Source organism: Plectropomus leopardus, chromosome 2 (assembly GCF_008729295.1).
Source record: "Plectropomus leopardus isolate mb chromosome 2, YSFRI_Pleo_2.0, whole genome shotgun sequence".
Classification (NCBI taxonomy): domain Eukaryota; kingdom Metazoa; phylum Chordata; class Actinopteri; order Perciformes; family Serranidae; genus Plectropomus; species Plectropomus leopardus.
The window spans coordinates 18,904,863-18,923,515 of NC_056464.1; the positions used below are offsets into that span (position 1 = coordinate 18,904,863).

An 18,653-nucleotide genomic window follows, 5' to 3' on the forward strand; every position below is an offset into this window, starting at 1 on the left:
TAGAGCTATCAAATTATTCATTTGATAAATTGTAATCAACCGCAAATTTTCAATATTTGATCGAAATAAATTAAATTTTTAATCACATGGTTTCATTTCCAATTATTTTGCATTTCAAAACCATTTTGAAGACCATAATGAAGAGGTAAAACAATTCTTACCAGATTGTCTTGATTAGGAATCAAATGACGTTAAAAAAAAAAAAAAACTGCATGGGATTAGCATAAAGTGAGCCTGTCCGTTAACACCTACAAAACCCATTTTCATTTAGACTTCTTGAGGTTTGAGGTCAGGGAACCCTGTAAAATGGCCATACTGTTTTTCCATAGTCGGTGCCACTGGATTGCTCAGGGTGTCTAGTTTCAGATTAGCTCAACCTCTTAAAGACAGGAATGTTGGACGGAAATTAACTGCATTTTTTTTTTAAATTCCAAACTTAATTGCATTACAGAGTAAATATCAAACATTCCTTAAATAACATCACCATCTCACACACAAAAAAGTGTATCAAAACATCTCTAATGTACATGTTTTTCGAGGCTCAAAGGCATGACAAACAGCAAATGTCTGTGCTTTAGGAATAATGCATACTGCCTGGCTGTTTGCCAGCAGCTGAGTAAACTGAGGTTAGTTCATTCATGAAAAGTAAACAAAGTCACACCTGGTTTTTAGTCTTATGTGGGTGAGTGAAATCAAAGACTTCATACAGAAGAGCATGCTGTGTGTTCATCTAATACAATACAAATATAAATGTTGATGTTCATCAGTTTATCATTACAACACAAAGCCACACACGGCTGATGTTCAGAAGACTTGTGTGGTGTCTTTTATTCAAATTAAACAGTGTTCAGAGACTTTTATTTATAGTACAAGGCAGCACAAATGGAATTTCGTCAAACTATGAAACCAATACGGTAATGCTAATACATTAATATTGTCCCATTCAAGAATATCTGCCTCTACTGTGAGTTGTCACTGTTTACAAATAATGTGCACAGTTGAAATGCGAGGACCAAACTGACTACTGCAGAGAAACACGAGTGTTATGGCACCCGTGTTTGTTTGGGGACAGGCAGAAGGGTTTAAAACTGTTTATTTGTTTCTCATCACGCTGCATGAAGGACCTGTGGCCCGTATCACAAACTCCTACACTGAAGCCTGGCTCTCTTTGTGTTGCCTGCTTTCACTGAGTATAACATTGGTGATTCGAGATAAAAAACAAACTTATCTGATCATAAACAGGATCTGATATCTCTGGGTTTCCCTTTACCAGCTCACTAATGTCACTTTGTGATATGGGCCCAGGATCAGGTCGGACCATTACGGGTGCGATAGCAATGCCAGAACGATTCTTAATTCTGCGAGAAGACAAATTCAGTTGGCTAAGTCAAGAGACACTCCTTCTCACACACCCCAAAGCTTTTTTATTTCTGCGTACTCTTATCTGATATTGAGCCTCAGGACACTGGTTTCTCTGAGAACAAACGCCTCGATCGTGTTTCTGGAAACGTTTGAATACGCCTTAGTTCCACAGTGAAATTAAATTTCATATACTAGATTGCACAGCCACAAGTTTTAACACATTTACTAAGGTAACTCACGCCCCAGCTAATTTGTGCTAATATACAACCAATCAATTTAAAAACCTTTTTACGCAATAATTATGTACATGTCGACTTCAGAGTAGTCACATTTATTCACAAATTATACAAATTCAGCCCTTTTAAGTACACCTCTGAAGGATCCTTAGAAAAGTTTTGTGTGGATTCATTATTTTGGTAAGCTGATACCCCTTTTTTCACCAAATTAGTTCTGGCTCTTGAACTGGTTCACACTCCAGGTCAAGAAAAACCTGCTATTTTTGGTTCCAGCTGAGAACCAGCTTTTCCTGTATTGAACCACTATTTTTGGTTTAGTTGCTCTGAACCGGTTCCATGTTAGTGACAAACGGGAAGAGTGTGACTGACGCTGTAGCTTTCCTTTGCTAAATGAAGCTAAATGAAATCCTTGTCCGAAATCCAAAGACACACTTAGAAGATGTATATCCCTACACTCCTCCGTGTTTTTCTTTGAATCTCTTTAACAGCATGACAACCCAAAGAAACAATATTACAAATCTGACTTAACAGAACCTTTGTTCTAAAGATATAAAGTGCCACAGCATGTGTGCAAACACTTCTGTAATCTACAGTTGTGTTTAATCTAATCACCAAATGCAGCGTTTCAGAAAGTTTCAAAGACATTTGGGAACTGGAATGTGAACCCTTGAGTATTTGTCCTCTGTTTTTCATATCCAAACAAGATCATACTTTGTAGTAAACAGTAAATTGAACAGCTTTTGCAAACACTCCTAAAGTTTGTCGAGGCATCCCCCCCAGGCTGTCACTTAAGGTAATTTCTTCTTTGTCAATAGCAACATGTCAGTCAAAAAGCAAGTGATTCACCTGTGTGCCGCTGACAACTTTAGAAATTGACACAAATATTCAGTCAAATTCACTGACATATTCCTAAAAAAGGTACATATTGTGAATCACCATCTATCAAAACTGAATCCCATTAAAAAGGGGAAAATGCATAACTTAATTCGGCTGCACAAATACAGCTGAGACGTTGCGGTTTCATCGTGCAACATATAACCGGTGCCCACGACAGACACATATTGCCTATTCAAGACACACAGACACATTTTCTGAATGTGCAAACAGGTGAGTTGATATTATCCGCCAGGTTTAATAGCAGTAATGGAATCATTTGGGCTCTCTATCAAATTTGCGGTTGCACTTCAGAGTCCCCTCCCTGCTGTTCTCCACAGGAGTTCACCGTCACAAAAGGTGCACTGAATTTACTGAATGAGCTCATATGTCCACGTCATCTGAGTCAGACGTACTGGATGACTGGGACTCCTCCTGGGACTCTCCCCACACAAACCTATAGTTGTTCTCCAGCTCCTGCTGCCTCTTTTGCTCTTTGTAAACCTCTTCTGTGCCTCCGGTCTGTAAGAAAAGGGAAAAAGGGTGTGTTGAAAAACAACCTCAACTTTTCTGATCCAAATGAAGTGCTGAACGCCAGTGACAAACACCACACGTTGTAATCTATTGAATGTTTTTTAGGCAGTGTGGCAAAGATTGAAAGGCAAAAGAGGAGGTGTATTTGTGGGTGGTTAGTGTGTGTCAGTGAGGTGGAAAACCACCCAAACCCAGTAGATGACACCTGAAACAATAAACTCACAAATTCAGGGTTCCTACATCTTCAGTAGAGTTAAATTTAAGACTTTTAAAGACCTTTTTATTTCCACTCAGAATGAAATTAAGTCCAGTTTTACAACAACCGAAACTGAAGGAAAAAAACATGAACAGCCATAAACTACAGGGACAACTTAAGCCAAATGTTTATTCTAACAGGAAGTATGACATTTTTGGTCAAGTTAAAAAGTCAGATGATCTACATCAAATGTTGAAAAAAAATTAAAACTTTCTTAAATCCTGATCTGCATGACGTGAATTACCAGAGGCATTTAGTAAATTCTTTAAAAGATAGATATTGCCAATTATTACGAGATTCTATGATGCAACTTCAGAAACAATCATTCATAATATCCTACTTCCTGTGCCTAAGCATTTTTTAAGACTTTTGAAAGATTGATTTAGAACACTTTAATGACTTTAATTAAGGCATTGTTTTTAGATGAAACAACTGAATGCCCTTTAAGACTTTTTAAAAATCCACAGGAACACTATAAATGAAAAAGCTTCATCTGCTATGATAAAAACTGCCTGTGCTCCATTTATGTGCTGGTTAATCCTTTATCTCATTAAAACTGTATTCATTTTTTATGACGTTAGACACAGATGTCTAGGCGAGGTAACTCTACAATAAAATGCTGCACGAAACCCAGCAGACCTCTCCAAGCAAACCTGATGGCTCAAAAACCGACACTGATAGAAACATTTGGTGTTATTGTGAACTGGAGATTCTGCAGATATATTTCACACCCAATATGTTATGATCCACAAAAGTTAGGCACGATACAGGATGAATAAATCCCTGTTTTTTTTTTATCTTCATCGCCACCTTGGCTATAAGGGAGCTAGGAGGGACAACTAATTAAGAGTCAACCGTACTTTGTTTGGGAGGAGAGAGGGGCTTTTTTTTACCTTTATTAGACAGGACAGCTATAGCATGAAAGGGAAAGAGAGGGGACAACATGCAGCAAAAGGCCTAGGACAGAATCAAACCCACGGCATCTGCGTCAAGGACATAGCCTTTGTACATGGGACACTTGCTCTACCCGGTGAGCTAGCTGGGACATCACTAATAAGGAAAAAAATAATCACATTCTTTAAAATGTAAATGCAGCAGAGAGTAGAGCAGAACTGCTGTCTGACTCCCCATTAAGAGAGACACTGCGCATTATTTTTATTCTGTATTTCAGAAACTACAGTTTTATTTCCTTTTCCTGTCAAGTTTATAGCTAGTTTAACTTCTCCATTTTGCGGAGTCTGCCAAGTAAATAGCAGTACTTACAGGGGGAATGGCAGATTACACTTTGATTGGTTTAATTCATGTTACGCCAAAAACACACGATTAATTAAGGGACTAAACACAACTCCTTTGCCCCTTGTGCCTTGCTTCTTGGTCAGATTACGCACCATTTAACCAGAAAAGTGAAGTTGGACATGCCGTGAATGCATTTGCAGCATGCACTGTAGACCACGCACTATAGATCTTTAAATAGGGCCCATTGTGTCAGAGGTTTGTCTCCATACAGCCTGTTTACTCTGCTGACACCTTGATAATGCAACCTGCTGCCCCTCATTCCACTACTGTCATATACACACACTGGACAAACAGCATGTCCTGCACCTCCTGTTCCCCACCCACATGCCCCCTGAAATGCCTGGAGGACATTTGCACTCTCTTGATCTCACTTTTTCAGATTGGTGTTATTACACTAAAAAAAACCCTTTTTTTAAAAAAGTTAAAAATACTTTGTTTTGTACAGTCTAAAAGTAAGTTATGTTTGACAACCTAGAACTTAGTAGAAACCATACAATCGCCCCTTAAAGCTATAGTTTGACATTTTGGTAAATACAATTTGGAAAATTTGTTTTCCAAAATATATTCCTCCTTAATTAGTAGAAGAGATACCATTTTCCGATCTACAGTCAGCAGTCTGCTTTAAGTAAGTTTAAGCTTAAGTAAGTAATGAGCTTTACTTAAGTACATAAATAATGCAATTTATTTAAGTAAATTATAAGCTCACAAAATATGTGGTTATGTGTGTGAAAATCTGTGCTTCCAAACAACTAAACATACAACTGCTTAAGTAGAGTTTACATCTACTTAACTCTACAGCACACAGCTGCCAGCAAACACAGTAAAATAGTGCATAACTCACACCCATTCAAATGAACCCAATAAAAAGCCCTTATCCTGTTTAAATTACCAGGAGATTTATGAGGAGCTCCCTGAAGGACTTTGTATCTTCTTCCGTCAGCCACTGATCACCGGTCTCCTCTGCATTTTTTCGCGTCAAGATCTTCACCTCAATTTTACCTAAGAAAAGAAAAACAGGGGAGAAGGCAGGCTTGCCAGTTAAACACATAAAATCCCAAGTGGCTCTGACTTATTACAACTACAAATAATCATAATGAAGAATGGTGCACACATAACAGTGGATGAAAAAGAAAGGACACGCATGGACACACTTTTTGTTTCCCTTTGCCTTCAGCTAACTGCTGTCATAAACATTTTTTTGCTACCATGATAATTAGTTTTGCAATTCTGTTAAAAAAATAGTTAATTTGAAGGGTCACTGGTCTAATGTCTAAAACACTATCCTGATCTAAAAAAAAACAAAAAAAACCAATAAAAAACCCAATGTATTTAATTGCTGGCAGCATGATAAATGAAGAACACCCATAGCACAATTAGCACGAGTGCTGTTTGAACAGCTAAACTTGAAAAACCTAAATCTGACAGGTGTGGCTTTTTGACAAAGATGAAAGGAGAAGAAAAGAACTACTATATGCTCAAGATAACAGATGGAAGAGAGAAAAGGCCGTGAGTGTTTCGGGCACTCCCCCCTCATACCTTCTGCCTTCAGTCCTGCTTTCTCTAGCTGCTCTTTAACCACGTCCTTTATGTGCTGCCACTGGGGGTCTCCTTCGCCCATCTCCTGAACTTTGACCTCCCCATCAGGGCTGCTGCCCGTCTTATACTTAGTAATTTTGATCTTAACATGGTCGTCAGCTGCTTGGTCTGGGGTGACGAGACAAAAGAGGGACAAACAACACAGTTCACCTCAAATAACCCATCAGCAGGGCCACAGGATGGAGGAGGTTAGAGCCAAGAATGTGCAATCCAAAACACTGTCTTATAAGAATTACATTTCTGCACTGTCATAGATTTATAACACTGTCATTGATTCCAGTTTTGATAAAATTACCGAAAATCACCTACACGTACATCAATGGCAGCAGAGGAAAGACCACTTACTAACCAAAATAGTTAAAACATAAATTCTTTGGGTCAAATTATCTCCATGTGTGTGTCTATTCTGGGATGAAAGCAGTTACAACAAACATGTGCTGCACATATGAATGAAATATGAGGATGATGGAGGCGGACACAGACGTGAACATGAGCACAGAGGGGCACACTGCCTGGTTACCTGGCTGCTTCGGAGCCAGGCTGGGGCTGCCTCTGGTGGGGTCGCTGGCTCTTTGAACTCCTGCCGTTTGCTGCTCTGGGTCCTGGACGTCTTTCTCCTCCAAGTGATCGAGCAGCTTGTCCAGCGTTGTCTCCAGTGTCTGAGTTGCTTGAGTGCGATCAAACTCCCCTTTCAGACCTTCTGTTTCTAATTCCTGCTGAGCCTATAACACAAAAGGCAATCCAATCACTTCAAAGTGTCACTAGATTATTTCATTGTGTCAGATTTGCCTGAAAACATTTTAATATTCATGACGAATCTCTGGCTTTCTATACTGAAACCTCATTTATGATGTTGTCAAATTCCTTCTGCATTTCCTCCTTTATCTCGTCAATTTTATCAGAGGGCACAGAGAGGTCGGCCATCTCATCCTCAAACTCCTGTAGCAGACGTTCTTCTTCATCTTTTTCTTCCTCCCCAAGCTTCTCTGTTTCCCTGTCGTTTGTTGGTTTCTCTCCTCGACTTTTGGCTTGGTTTTGTGCTTTCTAAAAACAATTTTAAAAAAAAACACGCCCCACTGAAGTTGAATACCCATACACGTACACTGCAGTGAAAATATAATAGGAAATATACTCCCAATGGTGTACAAATAGAGCATCACACTAATCTTGGTGAGTTCTGACCTTCCTGTTACTCTCTTTGAGGTGTTGAACAAATTTCATTAGGTCTGCTGGGTCAGTGATGATTTTAAAGTTGAATTTTTCCACTGAAAGACATTAACATGAAGAGAGAAATTAAAGTTAAACACTGAAAAAAAACACTCCAGACAACTTATGTTCATTATAGAAAGCTGATTTAATAAAAAAAATAAAAAAAAACAGGCTACCTCATTTAATATAATGTGCAACTTTATTTAAATTGAGGATAGTGTATTTTTTTGGGTGTGTTTTGGTCTTTTTTTTTGGGTCAGTCTTCATTCAAATCCCTCAATAGGAGCTCTGAATGTGAAAATGTACATTCTGTCCAGACCGACACTCACTCAGTTTGCAAATCAAACAATATAACTGCACAGAATTAAAAGTTTGCAGTTTTATTAATCTTGTTTGAGGCTCTTTAAAGCAGCAGGACTGAACAGGGTGGTCATACACGGCATTACCCTTCCTTGTGTGTGTGTGTGTGTGTGTTGTTGTTGCAATACCTTCATCACCATCATCTATGACTTCATTGTCTGTAAGAGAGTTATAGCCATCATCTGCTGCCTGCGTGTAGAAGACAAAATCAGGTTAAGGTTATGGAGTGGAGTTGAGAAAGAGACAGAGAGCTGTGGAGAAGTATCTATCTACACCCTCTAGTGGTCAGAGAAGAATCACCTCTAAATCTGAAGAGTATACTACTTGACAACCAAACGTTTGGTGAATATACAAAACAATTGACAATGAAAAAAAAATCAACAAAGTGTCAGTTTAGTCTGGTCATTATTAGCAGCACAGCTGTGAAGAAAATGCATGGAAATGTAATCTCTAATCAGTAGCCCAGAGAAGCATCATTTATTAAAAGCAAAAAATAAATATTTTTATACCTGATTGTCCTCTTGAGGAGCAGATGTTTTTGAACTCCCTGGCTTTGTAACTCCCTCCCAGAAGTCAGAATCTTCTGCCTCCTCTGATCCGGCATCCTCAGATACATCAACAGTATCTATTTCAAAATAAAGGCACACATGTTGACATCCAGTGTGATGGAAAAAAAAAACAAACCCAGAAGACATTTGTATGCAGTGTGGTGATAAAGTACTACGCCGCTTTGGCAGATTGCATTTTAAAGAAGTATTTTACTGCTGGAAATGTGGTCTTTTCATAAAACTGGGTTGTCTTTGCAGAAATCGAACAAATACTTTTGAAATCTGTGCTGCATGACCTGAGAAAAGAGCTGCCGCATTTGCTTTTGATCAGAAAACCTTCAACTACCAGAACTCACAGTGCAGCACCAAACCAATAAACCCTCTCGCTGGTGGGTGACGTAATGTGAACTCATCTGTCTGACACAATGGCGGTCAGCTGGTCACAAACGATCTTGACTTACAGTTAAATGGTATGCTAAAACATAGGCAAGAAACAGGCAACACAGAAACATAATCTTGACCAGCACTGCTTAGTTTTACTGTTTGATCAGAGTTTGGTCTGTTTGAGAGTTTGAGAAAGAGAGAGAGGGGACGGCGATCTCTTGACTCTTGGAGTATAGAAGCCAGGGAAAATCTGCCTGATGATGCGTCTACCCACACTGTTATGATACAAAGCTGGTTGAAAATCGGCAAAGTATCCCTCCAAGTATTAAAAAACATGCACCTTTTGTGTCTGACTGGTCCAGGTCGTCCTCGGGTGAAGGTGATGTTTCTTCTGCTGTAACCTCGACTGCTCCATCTGCCTCTTCATTACCAGCCAACATTTCATCAAGACTCCTCAGCTCCTCTGAGATCTGCTCTACTTTACGCTTCGTGTCCGCTAAGAACAGAGAAAACAGACAGACGATCAAATCACACATTCCTAATTTCTTATTAAGTAAACAATCAAAGATTCTGTATGTCAAAGCACCTATTTGACACATTTTTCTGCCTTTATCTTCCTATCTGATATCACCATAACACTTTAAAACACTCTGTTCTTGCATTGTGTCCTGCTCCAGTCTCCCGCTCCAACAGGACATAATGTTGAAAGTAATGACCTCTCCCCAAACAATGCGTCACAGCAACCTTCATTTTTGTCAACTCACAGACTTGAGCTTTGACGTAATCCATGTACTGTTGTGCACTTAGTGCTGGCTGGCACACGATGCCCTGGGGCTTGGCAGTGGATGGCGGCCGCAAGAATGGATGCTGGCAGGTACGACTGGTGTGAACCGTAAGCACATAGCGGCACGACTGAGGCTCATCCACTCGGGCGATATAGTCACCTGAGCCTTCTTCACACACAAACTGGAAATAATAAAGGTACAGTACAGTTAGTAAAAAAATCTAAATAAAATAAAATGACAATCAGAAAGAGTAAAAGAGTAAAATTAACAAGGTGTGTTTAGGAGGATCACTTAGTAGAACATGTACATTTTCACCTACTTCACATGAGAGGCAAAACAGAAATGAAAACAAACAAAACAAGAAAGATAAAAAAAAATGTCTCACCCGAACTTCAGTCTCTCTGGGATTTCCATTTAGGTCACACTTTGAGCCATTTACATAGGTCTGACTGTGGTAGCGCTTCAGCCTGTGCTGTTTGGAGGCCTGCGAAATAAAGAGAGAACGTGTTTAAACCAAACTGATTTTCAGTATTCTTGGAGGCTCAGTGCATCATTCAAAGATTAAATGTGAGGCCTCTATTATTTGCACTTTGATAATGATTCACATATAGTCATCATCATTACTCAAAGCTGGTAATCAGCAAAGAGGATCGGGCTGCACCTGCAATTTGTTAATCCAAGTTTCAAATGCTAAATTCTTAGTACCTATTAGCTGAAATTAGTGATTTCCTAAACTGGCTAAGATCTTAGTAATGTGTAAACAGGTTGCCACGAACTACTCATAGAGCTGTTCAATGAAAAGTAACCCTTATTTCCACTCAAATTCAATCAAATCCCAGTGATTATCTTTTGCTGGTGATGTGTAATACAAGAAGAGCATAAGCCGTCAGATAGTATTTGCTTTATCCAAACACACCCAGGGTGATTTATTATTTTAAACAGCATCAGATTGTTTGTAGGTGTACGCAGCTTGTTCATTATTATTTCTAAACATTTGTAAAAACAACACTACTGCTTAAAAGATTTCTGGAACCAGTTGCACCAGATTAAAGTTGTTATAAGAACAGTGTTAATGTGGTAGATTTTAAATGGGAAATATCATGGGATAATCTATGCCGTATATGATAATGCATAGTCTCCTTAATCAGTTTCCAAAGCATAGGGGATATACTGAGATACATAAGTGAACAGCAAAACTCGTGCACAGGAAGAGACACTCTGAACACTATGTGACCAGTAGGAATAAATAGCCAAGGATGGTGAAAAACAACTTGTGTTGTTAACAGGGAAATGGCTGTTATAGTGATAGGACACTGTGCCATGTGTCTCTCACAATTGAGTTAGGAGAGAGCCTAATATGGCAAAAGTCATTGTTGTTGCACAAGTAAGGAGAGGGTTTCCAGCCTGTCAGGAGAGAGAGAGGACAAAGACTGGTTAGGCTATAAGATAGGCGAGGACTGGTAAAGCAGGTGGGTTTCTCCGTTGGCCGACGACGCCATCACTGTGTGCTCTTTTAATCTGTAATCTTACAAGTGCTCTACCAGCTCCGTTTGGATTTCTAAAACAACTACATTAACTTAATGGTAGTTGAAATATCATTACCAGCAGGGCTGATATTGTTTTTGTGAGGCTGTGTGTCATCATGATCCAGGAGACACCTGCTGTGGCAGGGACGTGAGTATTTTACCAGGTGCTTATGTGTCTGTGGACAGATTTCGTCAACACGACAGCTTCTCACAACAGTGCAAGATGAAGTCACAAAACTTTACAGTTGTGTAGTTTAGAGCACAATGAAGCAGAGTTTAAAGATGGGTGTGGTCCAAGCAATGGCACCCGAAGTATGGGGGCAGGCAGTAGAGAATGGGCCATTGCTCCTCCCCAACACAAACCCTTTACACCACTGACCCCCAGTCATTTTCAGTCGCAGGTTGGTGTCGCAAAACAGTCTCTAGTTGGATTTTTGTTACACCTCACAAAGTAGGTCTTGCATACAGATGAGCTGTTACACAATATTTACACCACCTAACAGCCAGGCGTAACCCTTATTGTAAAGATTGTACGAGGTAATATTAAATAGTCCGATCCGTCACATCTTGACAGCTGACTGACAGATGACAAAAGGCGCAGTGACGGATGACAGCACATTCAAGTGACTGATGACAAGTCAAATGGTAATAACAGGAATATGAATCATTTAAATGAAAAACATTTTTAAAGAGATTACCAGTGACAAAAAATTAAAATAACAATGGTAGAGAAATGCATATGTAAGCTACTTAAATGAATATAAAATTTTAAAATCCACAACGCATGCAGCTGTAATTTAAAAGTTAGACACTGATAAGTAACAGCAGCAGAGCTCTCCAGGTTAACCTCCGTCTCTGCCGATTTCAGTGAATGCTGATTTGTTGTGTCTCCACGGTAACAGATAAATGAGAAAGAGGGTCAAAGGACAGAGCGCAGTGTTATTAAGAAGCTGTATGTCCTGATTGTGAGCATACTGCATGCAACAGTATGTTCTTTGTAAGGGCAGCCGCAGTACCAACTAAAAGTGCGTGATTTGGGAAGCATCCAGGAAGAGGTTACGGCTTTTGTTTTCCCCGATGGCTGATAGTATTTTTCAACCAAAGAGCTTCAGTCTAACTTCTTTGTGGTTTCTATCCCCTATGCTGGAAATGATGAATGATGCGCAAAAAGTAACTGTGGAAACTTTGATAGCTGTTAGGCTCTGAAAAAAACACATCACAGAATGTCTACTTTACATTCAAAGTTAGACCGGTGTTACCCATTAAAAAATGTGAAAATGTGAAAGTTTCCAACTTTTAAGTTCGCTACCACATACTGATAAATAGGGTTCAGCTCATATTACACAATCATTCATTCCCCATTTCTGTCTTCCTCTAATGATTATCAGAAATCTATGACCACCAAGAATAATATAAAAAAATAAACGTATAACCACAAAAGTGAGTCAACTTTACCTTTGCCGTTTCATTGCTCCAGTCAAATTCAGATTCATAATAACCAAGGAAGAGAATGTCCCCTTTGATTTCTGTGTCTGGGGAGAGAAGATCAACATTGGTCAAAGTGATTGTCATGAAAATCACAGACTCAAAACACAGACACAAGTGCTTACCTTCCATGTGGTATTGTCTGATATGCTGACCGTGGCAGAACTCATATGTCCACCAGTCCTTCGTCTGTCAGAAGCAAAGACAGCAACATTTTAATAAACAAAAATTGACTGACAAATGTTCCTTTTCGTCTAGACTACTTGCCCAATGTCATTAACAACATCACCGATCATCCTATTAGAGTTCCACACATTCAAACAACCTTTACACAAATTGTCATGTTTTTGTACAGTTTAAGCCCAGTAGCACACTTAATGCCAGACTTTATACTCTTTGTCTTATAAGCTAAGTTGGATGATGCTTGTTGATTAGAAACTGGTATGTCAGGATGTTAGGAGTATTGGGCAAGTACGTGTGTCTAAAAAGGAGAAAAATCAATTCAAATTTTAAAAAAGGTGTTAAAAACCAACAAAAGGCTCAAAACACATTTGCAATGTCAAAAAACAATAAAACAAAAAATAATGCCTGCATAATAAAAAATGACATTACAATCAGATGTTAAGAGAAAGTGTTTTCTTTTTCTGTCCCACACCCACACCTCTAAACACACACACTTGAATCCAGCTTAAGCTCATGAGGTAATTTTACAAACATGTGACCACATTGTTATTCCTTGAACAAGACAAAAGATGATTTAGATTAGATTTTTTTAAAATCTGACTTTATCTCAAAGATACTACACAGCTACTTTAAACCAACATCTGTCTTTATCCTGTTGTTAAATCAGTACTAGATCATGTTGGCTGCTATTTGAGTGAGTGAAATACAAGAAATAAGTACAGGCTGTATATAAGGTTTAGTGTGTAGGATTTAGTGACATTTAGCAGTGAGGTTGCATATTGCAATCAACTGAAACCTTTCTCGTGTGCCAAGTGTGTAGGAGATAACATTTTTATGAATGTTACATTACATTTCTGCCAAAAGATGCCCCTAAATCCTACACGCTGCACCTTTAAGGTGTTGTTATAATGACACCAGGCCAATTTTCTGTCATAAATTATTCAGCAGAGCTGGCATTGATGAAAACAGATTCACTTGAGTTAGAAGAAGAATCAAATTTGTAAAATAAATGTGGATTTTTGCCGTGTGAAAGGGAACCTCTGCCCCTTTTCAACGACAGCTAATTTTAGGGATTAAAATACAATTTGTTGACTGAAAAATGGGATTAACAATTTTAAATGCCTCTTATAATACACATAATATTTTTGGTGGGGAAATGCTTAACTTTGTTGATTTAATTGTGCTCAATTTTGATTTCTTTGATTTTGTTTTCTTTATTTTGCACTATACAACTAGTTTAATTTTAAACGTTCCATTAAAAATCAGGGAAATTAGTCATTGGGACCATCCTTTCGTAATTTTATATTTCTTAAAAGTCTGCTTATTTGTTGTAATGGTCAAGAAAGTGGTCTTTGTTTCTGGCAAGCTGACCCATCAGTGCTATAAAATACTGGGGAAAACTCTGGACACTACATTGTAACTGATTTAATTTCATGACTAAATAACAGTGATTCTTTTAGTATGTCTCACAGCCACAAACTCCTGGTGTGGTAACAAATATGCCTTGTTTTTACTCAACCAGACACAAGAATCTAATGAGGAGATAAGGAGATAAGTATGTGATCGTGTGCTTGGTCATGGAGTTCATTTATATCACGCCAGCAACCCACTCACATAACCATCTTTTGGGTCATTCTCTCGACACTCAAACTAGATAAAAGGGTTTTTTAGCAGGGGGCAGGCAGATGTTTTAAGTCCAGTGCTTTATACCCATGGGGAAAGGAATTACTGATGCTCCAAAAAATGGGTGATATTATGCAGTCTTTTTTCTCTCTTTGTTTCTACAAGACCTCTGTTGCGGAAATCTCAACTGTAAGATGAGCCAAAAACATAAAACAGCGCTGCAGAGACACGTGTCTCATCCATTATTGACATCATCACTGACAGGACTTTGGTCCAATTAGCACTGATACACTTTCTTCTGTAGCTGAAATAATCATAATAGGTGCGCGAAAGATATTATAGGCAACCCTTTCCTATTTTAACATGTTTATGTTTATTCTATTTAAGGAGGGACGATATACATTTACGTGAGCACTTGAGTCCACCATGTAAATGTACAAGGTTTAACCATACAGGCTCACTTTTATCTGCAGTCCCTGGCAGGTTGATACTATTAAAAGAAAACATACAAGAGCACACAAGCACAGACAAAGCTTATAAGCAGAGACACATAAGCACATTCGCTCATAAACACAGACACATGAGCACATATCCACTGATACAAGCAGAGAAAAAAAGACACAGACACAGACAAGTGAAAGAATGACAAACCACTACTACTTGTGTAATTGTAAAGTAACCCCTGTTTTATAAATGAGGGGGGGGGTCAGACCATGTAAAACTGTGTGCACATCACATCACAAAACCACATCTTAACAAGGTGCGGCACAGTGAAATTTCTGTGCATCTTGAGGTACAGGACTGTGATTGTAATGGAGAGACCAAACGTATAATGTTCTTAATAATTTCAGGGGCCCCGATCAGACTTTGCATCCAGATATCATGATTCTTTCCACTGTAGATAAAGCAGTGACTGGTGGCTGCCCAGATATCAAAGCATGTCTCAAATGCATGAATAGACTACAAATGATGTGATTTCACATCAAAACTCACATTTGGCAGGATAGTGTAAGCACTACAAATATTTTTTTATGTATGTTCTGTCATATACTTGAAAATAGGACTGTGTTTGTTCCCTGGTACCTTGCTCTGGGTTATGGACCCTAAAACCCTGTCTGCCCTGTATGACATGTACAAAGTCTCCGTCACTCTAGGGTTTTTTTGTGTGCTTTAAGCCCATTGTAAAGTTCACTTAAGTCATAGTGTATTATATTATATATGCTGCATTTTTTTGTTTGTATACAAAGTCTGTTTTGAATGGGAAAACATTGCCTCAATACATTTGTGCGAATTTGCCATAATCAGTGTTCAGACTCAATTAAAAAAAAACAAAACTGCCTTTTTATTTCATATTAGGGAAGTCCTGCTCATATCAGGCCCAATCAACACATTATTTTGAGCACATGTCATGCACGATCCTTATTTTATGTCCGCTGTCACACAGGTGTTGTAAACAGAAAGCATGATTTCCTGCAGATATTCAGGTTTTATTGCAATGTTGCAACTTCAAGAAGTAGAAACTTTTTTTCATGTTCAACTTAAGCTGCTATACCACTTTAAATTGAACTGAAATTTTTGTTTTCATTTTTGTAAATTGCTTTAACTCTGATGCTGTAATAAGCTGAATTGTGACTGATTTTTATTTGTTGGGACTGGAAATGTTAAGTTCAGCTATAACATTAATTTAAAGTTAAATTGTCATCATATTACTAATTTATAGTGTTCTGTACTTTTATTAATATGCTACACTAAGTGGATTTAAGAGGAATTTCTGAAGACTCATTTTAGTTGTACTTTTTATTTATTATTTTGTTGAAAAAAACAAATGCTGCACTGAGTGGACTTGAGAGCAATCTCTGTGGTATTTACTGTGGTTATTTATTTACTTATTTTTTACAAAGATGCAATAAGTGAAATTGTGATAAGAGCCAAAATATTTTAGTTTCACTTTGTTATTTTGTAAACTCCATATTATATATATACTTATATATATATATACTTAATATATATTGATATTAAGTATATTAATATACTTAATATCAAATGAATCAAATACAGTAGGGGGTTGAAAAAAACTTGATCCGGGCATCCCTACTTCATATGCTACTTTTGTTATGCACCTGTTCCCAGCTGGGGATGGATCTGCACAATATCCACATTCTGTAAACTATAAAGTCTGCTGAAACAAACTATCATTCACACTACAGTAAATCTTCAGTGACACTCAACACTCAAACTATCTAATATAGCTTGAGTGCAGTGCATGGCAGTATTTTCTGGATGGCTCCAAATGTGTGTGGCAGAAGTGTGATACAGATGCCATCAAAACAGGTTCAGGTTCACCTTGAACTAAAAAAAAATGTTTCAGTTACTTTCTAAACAGAAAAAGCATTTGCCTACTGGATCCCACTGGTATGTAACTGCCAACTTACCTTCACTAGACACTGGGCATTGTGCATTGGACTGAGCAGGTCTGGGATGTCCGGCCCGGTGTATCCTTGTGAGTCCGGCTCAGAGGCAGGGTCCTGATGAAAGCGGACGGCCTGGGCTGGAAGTCGACACTCGTACAGCTGCTTGTATTTACTGGACACCATCATAACCTCCTCTGTCTTGGTCTAAAGGAGAAACACAGTCATGACAGCTGCAGTATCTTGATGTGTAGCCATACAATACCGTTTTGGAGCTCATTAACTACCTGGCTGTGTGACAGTCTTCGTGGTTTGTTATTGACAATCTAAAGAAGTTGCAGCTATAAGTGAAAGTAAGGAAGCTGAGGTTGTTGTGACAGCTGTCAACGATGGTTGCTGCGTAGGTCACATGGAAACAACTTCAACATTAACGCCTCTTTGTGTAACTTGAAAGCAACATGTACGTTTAAAATTACGTTGCTTGACTAGCTAACAGACCGGTTATTCATTACTCGTGTTAGTGACGTGAAAGTACAATATTTCACGCTAGCTAACGGTAGCGTACTTCCTAGCTAGCATGCTAATTGTTAGCTCCCTCCAAACACCCTCACTCACCTGCCCCAACATGACGGGGTCGGGAAGAATTTGAATCCCATACTTCATCTCATTCAGCTCCTCTAAATTCAAGAAGGCTGGTACACAGAGGGGACATATCAAAAAGAAAACGTACAATCTTTTTAGCCACCGTACCAAGGAAGCAGCCATGATTGACTCTCTCCTCATACCCCCATTTGTCTGACAGCAACAAAACACACAACTTCTGACATGGTGGCAGCTGATTGGTCAGCGTGAGAAGCGCAGCTCGGCCATTGGCTAATTTCTTGTGTCTGTCAACGGTTATACAGTTCTGAGGTGTGTTAGTTTTCTACAAAGGCACAGATTGGACGGGCGGCACCTTCGCTTTGTGCCAAAGGGAAATCATTATTAAACGGCATACATGTTGGCTGTCAGCGTTTGTTTTTTTCATATAATAAACTCACACATCAGCACGGACAGCGGGCGGATATGGATGAGGTTTATCACCAACCAATTAGGCCAAATTGGCGAAATCGCTACTTTTTAAAGGTTTAAAAAGTCCACATTTTATAAGTATAAAGACTGTTCTTTATTTATCAGAGTAGTGGGTGTGACGTTGGGGTTTTTTCTACCATAAATTAGTTGTTAAATCTTTAAAAATGACCCTTGACAGTTAAGACGTAAAGACGAAACCTTGAGTTGGAAAAAACGAACTTTTTTTTTCAACTGTTTTTGTGCATGATGATTAGTTGATGCAAACGCTTATTTTGGCCAAATTTTGCTAAGATTTAGATTTTTTTTTTTTAAAAAAATAACAATTTAAGCTTTATTTGATTATGTTTGCTTTGATGACACAAGTGTTTGTCGCACATGTTGTGTCCACAAATTTGAAAATACAATGATAATTTCTGTTTTAGGTTCTTTTTGTACTATAAACGGTATAAATTTGGCAATTTTAAAAGAGATAATTTCTTCCAAACCCACTGGCAGATTTGGAGGGTATGTTTTCTTTAAAAATAGTCGGTAAATGAAATACAAAATGCGGTCATTTAAAATTGTATGCCCCTCCCCTAAGCCAAAATAAAAAACAGATCTCCCTCTCCAGTGCTTATTTAACATGCCATCCCCCTTTTTGAACCTCCAGCTCGCATTACGCTGAAATGTGAATTCCAACTGTGCGGCATGTGCCAAAGTTGATTATTTGCATATTATAGTCAAGGCAAGGCAGCTTTATTTGTATAGCACGTTTCATACAACAGGGCAATTTAAAGCGATTTACATAGCAGTAAAAAGCAAAGTATAGACAATTACAATTGAAGAGCAAAGAGAAAATATATAAAAGGTAAACTTGTGATTTACTTACAGAAAAAAAAACACCATTATTATAGCCATTGTGCTACAAAAATAGAGGCA

The 18,653-nt window shown here is 38.4% G+C and overlaps 1 protein-coding gene across 2 annotated transcripts; it reads right to left on the bottom strand.

Annotated features, from left to right (window-relative positions):
- Nucleotides 1-798: 798 nt before the first annotated feature.
- On the bottom strand, nucleotides 799-17,454 carry os9 (OS9 endoplasmic reticulum lectin). 2 transcript variants are annotated; one of them, XM_042503825.1, is made up of 15 exons: nucleotides 17,280-17,454; nucleotides 16,689-16,871; nucleotides 12,576-12,639; nucleotides 12,421-12,497; nucleotides 9,825-9,923; nucleotides 9,419-9,620; nucleotides 8,995-9,150; nucleotides 8,232-8,347; nucleotides 7,851-7,911; nucleotides 7,336-7,418; nucleotides 6,994-7,197; nucleotides 6,674-6,875; nucleotides 6,094-6,261; nucleotides 5,447-5,556; nucleotides 799-2,993 (listed from the first exon to the last, which is right to left on the bottom strand). In XM_042503825.1, exons 1-15 carry the CDS (start codon nucleotides 17,445-17,447, stop codon nucleotides 2,856-2,858), a joined length of 2,031 nt encoding a protein of 676 aa, XP_042359759.1. In that variant the 5' UTR covers nucleotides 17,448-17,454; the 3' UTR covers nucleotides 799-2,855. The 2 variants fall into 2 exon arrangements, with proteins under 2 accessions (XP_042359759.1, XP_042359766.1); XM_042503832.1 differs by lacking the exon at nucleotides 6,094-6,261.
- Nucleotides 17,455-18,653: the final 1,199 nt, after the last annotated feature.